The sequence below is a fragment of the Phoenix dactylifera genome, chromosome 1 (assembly GCF_051530095.1).
Source record: "Phoenix dactylifera cultivar Ajwa chromosome 1, Ajwa_hap1_PhDact_Kaust_v1.1, whole genome shotgun sequence".
Classification (NCBI taxonomy): Eukaryota; Viridiplantae; Streptophyta; class Magnoliopsida; order Arecales; family Arecaceae; genus Phoenix; species Phoenix dactylifera.
This window is the reverse complement of record NC_143190.1, coordinates 43,096,774-43,108,867: the sequence shown is the minus strand read 5'-3', so window position 1 is coordinate 43,108,867 and position 12,094 is coordinate 43,096,774. Positions and strand designations below refer to the sequence as shown.

Genomic DNA, 12,094 nt, shown 5'->3' with positions numbered 1-12,094 from the left:
CATATCTCACATTTATCATTATTCTTAAGTTCTGATTTTGGGATTAAATTCAAGTGCATTAATCTTTTAATTGAACTATAGTTTATATATCCCAGCCTACCATGCCAGACAACAGGAGAGTCAATATGAAGAACAATAGAATTTTCATTCATAGATGGAATAATTACATTGAGTTTAAACAACCCATCACAAAAAAAATCTTTTCCGATGAAAGAGACACCATGGGTTACTACAACTTTATTTAATTCAAAAATAATTCGGTATCCTTGCTGGACAAGCAAGAATCCACTAACTAGATTTCTACGGATGTCTGAAACGTGGTGCATGCCTTGCAGAGTAAGGATCTTCCCAGAGATAAGTGTCAGATCCACTCGTCCCACTCCAAGCACTCGCGCCACAACATTATTACCTATAGTCATAGTTTCTCTACATGAGATTTGATAAGATGAAAACCAGGAGCGATCAGAACAAACATGTATACTAGCTCCGGTATCAATCTACCAGTTAAGTGCTAATTGCGTCATGTTAACTTCAGGTATGAAGGAAGCAGACCTGATAGCAGTCTCAGAGGAGTCAACCCCATAGGTCACCATATTGGCTTGGGCGCCAGAAGTGGCAGGACCCTTACTTCTAGACTGACGAGAAGTAGTGATCTTGTAAAAGCATTGGTTGGCCATATGGTTGGTCCGACCACAGACAAAACAGTAACGAACAGATTCTCCTTCTTTCTCTTTCTTCTGGTTCTGAGAGAAGTTGGGTCTTTTGTTGTCGGGCTGAAAGGAGTTTCTATAGTTGAATGATTTCTTCTTGAAGGACTTGTTGTGGTTGGGACGGAAAGAACGATTCTAATTTTTGGATTTAGGCTTGGATTCAACATTGTTGACTTTGGGTAAAGGATTGGAGGAGTGGAATTTTTCTCTAAGGCGATATTGTTCTTCAATCCTAATAGAATTTAGAACTTAGGTTAGAGACAGATCACCTTTGATGTGGCTCAAAGTCTTGGCAAAGTCTGACCAGGTAGAGAAAAGTTTGTCTATAATATAGGCAACTTGGAAAAATCCATCTAGGTGGGTTCCATTTGCCTGGAGTTGAAGAATCAAGATTTCATATTCATGGATTTGATTATTCATTGGTTTGGAATCAACAAATTTAAATTTGCTAAAGTCAGAGGCTTTGAATCTCTTTACCCCAGCATCATCAAGTCTATATTTATTTTTTAGGCTATCCCAAAGATCCTTGGCACTCTTAGCTATATAATAAATATCATAAAGCTTATCAGAAAGGGCTCCTAGGATTCTATGAAGACAGTGGTAGTTGGTTTCTTCTGGAGTCCTAGTGGAGGAGGCAACAGTAGTTTGAGAAAAGGAAGGAGCAGGGTTTGGATTGTTGCGAGTAGCAGGTCGTGAAGCAGATGGGTTATACCCACTAATGGCGGAGATCAAGCTTAGGGTGGTGAGCCAGAACCGCATTTGATTCTGCCACCTTCTAAAGTTTTGACCATCAAACTTTTTAGGTTTAGCACTAAGATTTTCAGATGTGTGGGAAGCCATTAATTTGTAGCTTAACACAGTTTTGACCCCTGTAGAAATGAGAAGGTTTATGCCAAATTATTGCACTGATATCTAATTTGAACTTTAGATGCCTAGTTGAAAAATTCAAAGAGTAACAGCTAGATCAGCTCCAGATCGGTGGTGGAGCACTTGGCTCACTTAAGTACCAGCTTTTCTTAGGCACGTATGCCTTTTTGACAAGCTTTTCTTAGACACCGTTATTCAATAGATAATTTCACTAGATATCGTTCAATTTTATCCTAAATGCAATATTAAGCTAGCTCCTACGAATTAACCAATTTTTGAATTTTCGTTTGAATGGAATCTGGAAATTACTCCATGAGGAGTCTAAATGGAGGTATTAATAAACCTCCTGGAGGTTAGGCAAGCTAATATTTTGCTTGGAAAATTAAGTACTAAAGTAAAGCTAGTATAAATGTGTACGGCTAAAATATAACAATTTACAATTTTGTAGCAAAATATATAATAAATGTTGCAATCTAAAATCTAGTGCTAACAATATATAAACTTTCCTGGATTGTTAGCCTAGATGCACAAATATAATTGATAAATTAAATATTTCTAATATTCAAAAATAGTAAATAAGAAGAATAAACTAGCAAATAATTAACTTGACAATATAATAATAAAATGAAGAAAGAGAGAGATGATGGCCTATGGATCGAAGCACGCTGATGCGTTGTCCTAGAAAATTTATGCCCCCCACGCATGGGTCTCTGGCACAGATCTCCTAGAGATACGACGATCCAATACAGAACCACATTTTCCCCATCAGTGCGCCTCCAGGTAAGAAAGAAGAGCACGTTCACGCTTGCAGATAGCTCAAAAGAAACTTAGAAAAATTATAAGGAGAATAAAAATTTTCTTTATTTCTTTTCTCCCTAATGATCCCTGGAGTTCTTTTTGTCTAGACTCTTGGAATAGGGAGAAGAGAAAATTTTGACTGTAGTTTGAAATGATCTCTAGAGCAATTTATATAGGCTCAGGCACGTCAAAAAAAACATATTCCCCTCCCGCGGATTGATAACGTGTCTTCTTGTGCTCCTTTGATCCTTTGGCTTATTGCATCTTGGTCGTCCATATTTCCTTCCTTCTTCGGGGGCCTTTCCATGCTTACTCTTGCGCTGGATGCATGATACTTATCATGGCCTACTTCCTTTGAGAATTTTTTCATGTTTGCTCCCTTGCTTGTGCGCGGATGCTTACCACTTAGCCGTTGACCAATTTGGTTTTCAAAATTTTAAAATATTTGATTTAATTCAACAGTTTTCGCAGCTGTCCAGTCATATTATCCATTTACTTCTATTGGTTCACATCGTAATGCCAGACCAAATATAACCAACGTTTTCATGATTCAATAATAGCCAATTGTTTTCTCTAGCTAAATGATTATATATGGTTTACTGGAATTTTGTGGACTTAGTTGAGGTTTGAGAGAGATTCTATAGAGCAGTTTTGGTTCAAGGGTCTTTCTACTGCAGAAGATGGCTCTTGTTCTGATCATTAAGAATCTAGGATGTAGATTGTTTTAGAATGGATGCGGAACAGATTCAAGAAAATCTGTAAGTTTGATACGAATTTTAATTAGAATATGAAATGATAACTAGATGGGCATATCACCATTAACTGAAAGAACGCATGAATTTGCACCTAGATTTGAAGATGCTGTTACTTTATGAGTTAAACCTTTGAGGGAAGGGGAGAAAGTGTTGTAAAATTTTATTGATATTTCTATTCAGTGCTGCTCCCATTAGAAGTGCATGTTAAGAAGTTAGAACCATATCAAGACCCCAATCCTGATGAAACTAGAAATTTTCCGATTTATCATTATATTAAATTATGACATCTTCAGATGCCAATATAAATAGGACTCCTAATCTGCCACAAATTAAAGGATCCTAACTGCTTGCTGTAATCTCTTATGGCTGATCAAAAAGCCAGCTAAAAGATTACCTGATTAAAATGCCAGATGACAAGTTAAATTCCAATTAACCAATACGATTACAAAAAAGCTTATAATTATCATCAGATCGGTAAGAAAATTATAATAAAAACTGGAAATTTACCCAGGACTTCCTAGTGAACTTGAGGTGCCCCAAACTAATCGTTTAAAATCAGTTTGTTGGATTGCTGCGCAGAGAAGCAATGTATTTAGATGGACATGGTGTGTTCATAGGAGCGGCCCAATGTATTTGGAGGCGTAAGGCCGTTTTGTCTTTGAGGCTTTTCCTATAGTGGACCGGCCTAAGGCGAACTCACCGGGGGATCTTTTTCTTTTTCATTGTGTCTTTGAGGCCTTTTCTGCGGTGGGCCTTTTTTGGACTGGGGCCTTAGGCGATCGCCTCATCACCTAAGAGTTAGCCCAGCCCTGGCTGCAGAGAGGCGGCGTGCAGCGGTGGAGCCGTGGGCTGTTGCTGGCCCAGGCGGTGGCTGTAAACATTCGTTAGTGTTAGATGGGTTTACACAAAACCTTACAATGTCCAAACTGAAGAGTAGGAGATGGAAGCATTATGCTAGTGATTTAAAAGCAATTCCTTAACAACATGATCTGACAACAATAACGATAACAATGACAATAATAACGAAAGCAACATGTTCGGTAGCAAAGCAGATTACGTTGGCACCCGGGGAGCCAACCTATGGGCCGGCTGCGGGTTTGCTTGCCCTCTGTGCCACTCAAGTGGGATCTTTTCCAATCATTAGGGGCCACGACCAGCCATGTCCTCTCGATATACAATTAAACCTCCCGAAGAGAATGTTCTCTACGTCAAGGGCCACAATCTAGCGTACGTACAGTTGCTTCTTAAAAATATCTGTGCCTCGCTGATTCCAATCATTCCTTTTTCTGTGGCTGAACACTGCTTATTTTCTCGAGGCACCCATCCGGGCTTATGCGGATATTATTCACTCGTATAGTACTTGCAAGATCCACTACATCGTGGACAGTATCGCACCCAACGAAGAGAAAACAGCACATATATAGAAACAATAATCTTTTCAGCTGCAGGTTTAGTCAGGGAATATAGCTCACCGATTCATCATTTCAACGGCCAAAATCTTTCAATATGAATTATCTTATTATTTGTACGGATGACTAACCTCTAGGCACCGTCACTGTGAGGCAGTCTCTTTTTGTTAGGATGCACCACTATATATTGGTCGTGCACTAGTGTTCTAGACTAAACTATATGCCCTTTTCTTCGCGCAAAACAACCTTCCTGGTATTAGATACAACAATACAGATTTTAAGTACCTCACAGTTGCTTCAACACCCATACATGAATAAGTATTATATACAACAAAATAGATTTTTAAGTACCTCACAGCTGCTTCAACACCCATGCCTGAATAAATAGAAAGGTACTGGAATAAAAGAACGCCGGGAAAGAACCATGTAGGAACAGAGGCACCCTAATTTATGCAAACTTTTGAGCCTCACATAGTTGTTTGATTTCAGAAGGCTTCTTTTTGTGAGGCATTTGATTGTAGAAGGCGTTGCTTTTGGATTAAAAGCTATGTTGTTGTTCAGTCCTTGAAACCCACCTCCATTTTTCACCAACAATGCTTTCTCATGGGCATTATCCGAATCTGTCCACTGCTCTCCTTCTATGATTTGCAACCATGTGGCAGAAAATGTGGCACAGATGTTCTCTGAACGTACCACCAAAGGTGCATAAATCATCATGCTAATGTTCTCTAGTAATGCCATAGGCGAGTCAAATGCAATATTCGAATTGTTATATAACATCCGAAGTCCCGTCAAACATGACAAAAAGTTCTTTTGGCAATTTACTGTGTCCAGTGGTTATATTTATTTCAAGAACTCCTATCCTTTCTATCCAAGTTTTTTGTGAGGGTTGTAACTCGGGCAAATTGATTTGATCTAAGGTCAAATGCTAATCTTAACTCTATCTTTTTACTTCTTAACCTAACCCAATTCAACCTAGTCTTGCATCGGGATTTCTCTAACTCAACCCAACCACATACTACCTTAGCTTAAGCTTGATTAGAGTTGGGCTAGTCGAGTTAGGTTGGATTGAGACACATTAATTGGATTAGATCAGGTTGATTAAGAGATTTAAGATAGGAATAATATTTGAGATGCTTTGTTAGATCAATAGTTCTTGCATTGAGGCCTCAATTGTTCATTAGTTTCAATAACATACTTATACATGCTTTAATGAGGCTAAGGATATAATTATATAGGATACAAAAGTAATCTAAATGAAATGTATGAGGATCCATGTGGATGTGCATTTTGAGTTATGCGCCAGAACATCTTAAATTTTTATACAAGGTCAAAAAATCTAAATAACTTCTGGGTAGCTTTTTTGGGTAAGGTCACAAAATGTTACAGACTTGGCCAATAGCCTATATATGACTAGAGGATGATGCAACTTGGGCCCTCTGAAAGAACCATAAATTCATGTATGTATAAACATGAATAAGGGTACAGACAAAACAACCATAAATTCTTATTGCACTTGCATTTCCTTTATTATCATCAACATGTTGTGCACAAAAGACTATAATATGCACTCTTTCGGTAAAGATGTAACAACACAGAAGATATAATAGTATAGATATAAATATTTCTTGAACACGCACACCTGAATACTACCACCTACATCTTCAACAAAGGACTTGGAGAAATGGGAGGCACAGCTAAAAACATGTAGGAAGATGGGCACCGCAATGTAAGAAAACTTTTGGGCCTCACATAGTATAGTGACTGCTTGATTTTGGAAGGCATTGCTATTGAATTATAAACTATTTTACGGTTCACTCCTTGAAACCGACTTTGAGCCTTCACTGATAGTTCTTTCTCAGAAGTATCATCCATAGACTGTCCCTTATTCTTCTTAACTGACTCATGAGCATTAAGCACAAACGGTGGCAGAAGCATTCTCTGGGCATCCATAACTAATGGCTCATAGATGGCCATGGTAATGTCCTGGAGTAGCGCAGTAGGTGAGTCAAATAAATTATAGGTGTTATACAACATCTGAAACCCCTTCAAAGCACATAGATGGACTTGTTTCCATTCTTTCGGTATTTCGGTATTGCTATTAGTCATAATAATTTCGAGCAGCTGCTTCTTCAATCTATCCAGCTTGTTATGTATATATGCAATTGAATCTTCAATATTTGACTCTGGATTCTCTTTCAAGTACAGTGGAACCATGTTCAATTTTCCGTGTTTCATCTCCTTCTGAAATGATTTTGCATCAGTTTGTAAACAACAATAATGAGACAAATAGGCATGAAAATTATGGTGGAGTAGTATAACCTCATAGCTTTCCATGTCATTCAATAAGCGAGTCGAGAGCATTAACAATTTGGTAGTTTTGCTATAACGGGTTCCTCGAGTGTTCTGTGGATGCTTTGGACTTGCAAGATAACATGAGGGGAGAAACATTGCTTGTACAGCTACAGAGATCATGCCAACTTGAAGGTATTCATCAATTGATGGTGCATGTCTGCTTCGACTCCACTCGGACTCCTTCAACCACACATTGAACACATCTCGCCACTTCATATGCAACAACATATTCGAACCGGCTCAAACTGCAGTTATTCATATGAAAGTAGTGTACACATCTATTTTGAAAAGAAGGACATGAGAAACTTACGATATCTTGAAGATGTGTTTTTATATCATAACCTTGTTGGTTGAAAACCTTCAATGTAATATCACATACAAGGTCATCAAGGGCATCAAAAATAACTTTACTATGCCCGGATAAGCCTTCGCCTTCCCACCTATTACCATCAAACTAATTATCAATATTAAATAGTAACAATGTACAAATTCCTCAACCTTCATATAGCAACTAACAATACCTTTGGACTGCTTCAGTGAGGCACTGTAGTTCATCCAATGAACCATGCTCATCAAAAAAATCATCTGCAACTGTAACTAAGATTGCACACTTTGCCACAATTTTTCGCGCCTCAGAATCTAAAGGAAAAGAAATGGGAGTGGAAGCAAGGAAGTAGCAGTTTGTTGTTTTCTCTCGTCCAAAGCCCATGTTGGCAAGGCCCATATATTTGGACCACCTAGTATGATGTATTGATATCATATAGTAGAGAATCAATTAAATAACCAAACAAAGGAAAAGAGAAAAAAATGCGATAGCATTCTGTCCATAAGAACGAATACTTTTCTTCTCAAAAAAAAAAGAAAGAAAATAGAGAATTTATTACTTCGCTTAAGAAAGAGGAGAACCATTTAATTTGCTTTAATCTTGAGGCCTACCTCTTTAGTTCCTCGAGTTCAGTCCTGTAGACTGATTGGCGAGTCATGAAATTTTTTGTGGCAAGCTGGATAATGTTGTCAAGGCATGTCAGCCTACAATTTTACATAAAACATTTGATGTCACCAACCATAATATGCACATATAATGAGTACTTAATTGCTATGTGTGCTACCTGCAAGGGGAGGACTTCCCAATCCATAAATTATAGTCTTTACTTCTTTCTATGTACATCCGGTGCTCTAGATGATCCATTCGTGCTAACCACAGATTCTTCAACTCGTGCTCAATCTGATTTAACATACAGACATTAAAAATTACCAAATTGAAATATTAGTTGTTGAAACCACCAACGTACGACATGATGTCTAGATGACAAATATTTACTTCAGCAATTTACACGAATTGAACTAGATTGTTGGCCAAGCATATTCTTTGACATCGTATGATATTTAGCACTTCTTGCCTTTTTCAACTCTAGATAGACCATGTAAATTTGTTCAAAGAGTAACGCCACTGATAAAAAAGTTTCTTGATGTTGATGTGGCATGCATGATTCACGAGGGGATGCTCACTTGAGCCATGTAACGCCAAGTAACTCATTGGTGCGAGAAACTTTGGTGTGGCTGAAAGAGGACTAGTAGTGCAAGCTATCTAGCTACCTCAATTTCTGAAGAAAAGGAGTTGTTTTAGTTACCTCTTTTTGGAGATCAGAAAGAGCCCAAAGGCTGTCTTTCAAATCTTCGCTTGGCAATCCCTTTTGCAATATTTTCTTGGAAAAAGTTTTGGCATTTTCAAGTTCCGGTTCCTCTATAAACATCAAATGCGTGGCTCTGTAAACGGTATACATGGCTCCCAAGAAGTCTTGGTAGTTCTCTTCTATGTGCAAGAGTATTTGCGGATCACGCATAAACCAGCAAAACCTCTCTATGACATAAAAAGCAATCAACCACTTTCCTTTCCATGGAAGAGCAATGATGTATATATTTATCTAGATGTCTGTATATGTGTGTGTGTGTGTGTGTGTATATATATATATATATTATATAGATATATATGTAGAATCCTTACCTGGAGATATTCGATGGCCGTGCCTCCTCAGGAGTTGAAAAGATAAAGAATCCCTGAATATTTGGAGCGGCAAATTGTGCATTTTAGACAGTTGTTGCTCCTCCGTACCCCAATTCCTACATGAGGAGTACCAATTATGGGCTCATAAATAGCATGGCTATGTTATATTCCAACCCCTTAGGCCAGTCGGCTATGATCAAGCAAGTTGGAGCAAGGGCTTATACCATCCAAAATCAAACTTCCATCTCTCGCTCAAAAACAAAAATTCGGATGAGAAATAATACCATCGGAGCAAACATTTGATGATGGTTGATATGTCCTTTTATAAAATTTATCTACATATCATTCTTCATATAAGCACTACAATAGTAATAATAGTAATAATAACAGCAACAACAAAAACAATGATATTAACAACAATAAGATTTGAAGGTTATTTTTTATTAGAAAGATATTGTAGGTAATAGAATGCATTGTGAGCTAGATGGATAATATTGTAGAGTTATTAAGTAACCACTAGACACATAATCTTTGGCAAAGCTTCTAATTTTCAATTTTTATTTTTTTTAAAAAATAAACTATTTAAAAAATTAAAGTTCAAATAGCTGGTGAATTGTCAACTAATCGCCCTTGTTTGCACGGAACCGTGCTTCAGCTAAGTGATCATTGGTGATGAAAACTAGAAAAAAAAATTGTGTATCAGAGACCTCAAAACATAATATAGCATTTGAGGAAAACAGTATGAAGACTATAAACAAGCTGGCATTTTCCCTCTCCTGCAGAAGATTGCGATAAGTTGATGAAATTCAAAAAAAATAAAAAGAAGATGATATAACATGACCAAAAAATTAAAAAATATTCAAGCAGGAAGAGAGGCTAAAATTGTAAGCTTACCGATAAATGTGATCCATGGCATCTGCTATTTCCTTAGTGAAATGGTCACCACATCCTAGTCGCATCAAATGGTCCAACAGACACAGCTTTATGAGGTCTTGGTCCACCGGATACGTGGGAGGAACTGTGTCATATACCAAATTGTACCCAGTCATCCTCTTCCATGTAGAGACAAAGTAAATACCATCTTTCGGATCTATCGCTATTTTAGAACTCACCTCCATACCCGCATCTTTGGACCATGGCTTCCAAATAGTCCTTGCAATCTCTATCTCCAGTGATCATGAAGGCACAAGCAGTTGCAGACGGAGAATGGAACAAGGACCCATCTTCTCTCTTATGCTCAAGAATATCTTCATGCTTCCCTCGGTAGATTGCTGGCAAGGCCTCGAGGTACAGTAGAAGTGGAAGATGGTGACCACCGCAGGATACTTCTTGCCTGCAGATGAAGTAGACAGGTATCAGGAATGAAGAATACCCATGTTAGCCCGTAAATGTGAAGGAAGCTGTATAAATATGAAAGAAAAATGTTGGAAGAAAGATCTACGTTTTGAAAATTTTGTCCCTTTCATTGAAGACATCTTCCACGGCTCCTGTGTAGCCTTGAGGAAAGACCTTCAAGCCTTTAGCCTTCGCCAGCTCAAGCATGCCCGAGAATACAATGGCAAACCATCGGGGGATGCCACCATGGTGTTTCATAAGGACTTTCTCCGTGTTTGCATGAAGAAATTTCAATCCTGTTTTTTTTTAAAAAAAAGTTTTTGGAAAAGTTGGGAGACAAATGTCAAGGCTCTAGTTCAAGATGTGCACATCTTATAAATAAATGAAATACATTTCTATGATCACATCAAAGAACAGTACTAAAGTTCTCTTGGGGCAACTTAGTAGTAGAGTAATTATATGTTCTAATTTGGATCCATAATTTATGAAGGAACTTTAACACCTGGTACTTTTTTTGATTGGACTTTAATATACAATCATTTGACCATTAGAATTTAATTTTTAGCCTTGCACATATTTGTATGAGATTTATACGTGTATTGCATCCACTTTTACTAGTCCATGTACGTGTGTATGTGTGTGTGTATATAGTTATATAGTTATATAGTTATTTGTGGCCGCAAACATATTAAGATGTAAGTATATACAAGTGCTCGGGACCGAGGATTAAAGAAAGAAAATTTAAAACTTGGATTGAGTGCTTAAATCCCAGTCAAAGGAAAAGTGAAATGATGTGACAGTATTTTCCACTGCATTAGAATAATAAAAATGGGAGCCTGAACTAATTGAATTATATAGAGTAAATAGAAAACAATAACATAAAATCCAAACTCAAAAGCTCCTTTACTTATTTATTTATTTATTTACTATAAGCGAAGCTCCTACGTGGAGGAGGGGTGGGAATTGGACTACAGTCCTTTTTCAACTTTTGTACTTTGTCTGTTGATGGATTTCGCTATGAACCATTGAAGAATGAAAACAACATAAGACGACTTAGTTATACCTTCATCCATATTTATGGAGCCAACGCTCCAGGTCTTAAGCGCAATAGCAGAGGCCAGAATAGCAGTGAGGTGGTCTATGGTGAGATCAAGCTCTCCCCATGATCCTCCATAGTTTTGGTTGTGGAGCACCCAAAGCAAACAGTTTGGGAACATAGGACGACTACGGCGTTCAGGATCAGGTATCATGGCTACCCATGCAGTCTCGTAGGCAGACGATGGCAAGAAGGAGTACATGTCAGCGGAAGGAGAGAAAACCTCTTCCTTAACCCTCGCGACAAAGCACTCCAATGACTCCTCCATGTCTTACAGAAGCACAAACTGGGAAGAAGAAGAAGAAAATTAGGAGTAGATGTATCTGGGATGTCTTGGCTGAATACCTTGAGGGTGTATTTATAGAGTGATGGGAGACTGCACATGTGGCAATCCGAAACGAGCGAGACACGTGATTGGCATGATGCACCGCCAGGGTATAATTTCTTCCCCAGCCTTCCTTGCCGAAAGGGATTGTCAGGCAAACCAACAACACAGGTCGCGAGGGAAATCCTAAAAGCTGAAACCACACTTGCCGTCACGTTTTCATGCACCTCAAGTTATTAAATTTTCATGTCATTTTGTTCCGTGATAGATTTATTTAACAAGAACAAATAAATAAAACAGTGAGATCCTTTTGTTATTTACATTTTCTAATGAAGTAAAATTCACTTTAAAAAGCTTAACATTAATCTCTCTTCTCAAAAATTTATTAAATAAATAAATAATCTTCTTGATGAGTCAGAAGAGGGTGAGGGGCAAGTGT

General features: G+C 37.9%; 1 protein-coding gene across 1 annotated transcript; it reads right to left on the bottom strand.

The window, feature by feature from the left end:
• Positions 1 to 6,024: 6,024 nt before the first annotated feature.
• LOC103698598 (S-linalool synthase-like) lies at positions 6,025 to 11,664 on the bottom strand. The gene is made up of 12 exons (XM_089923970.1): positions 11,298 to 11,664; positions 10,341 to 10,530; positions 10,012 to 10,232; positions 9,794 to 9,917; positions 8,900 to 9,015; positions 8,526 to 8,755; positions 8,004 to 8,119; positions 7,831 to 7,923; positions 7,416 to 7,631; positions 7,205 to 7,334; positions 6,862 to 7,104; positions 6,025 to 6,783 (listed from the first exon to the last, which is right to left on the bottom strand). Exons 1-12 carry the CDS (start codon positions 11,596 to 11,598, stop codon positions 6,196 to 6,198), a joined length of 2,568 nt encoding a protein of 855 aa, XP_089780096.1. The 5' UTR covers positions 11,599 to 11,664; the 3' UTR covers positions 6,025 to 6,195.
• Positions 11,665 to 12,094: the final 430 nt, after the last annotated feature.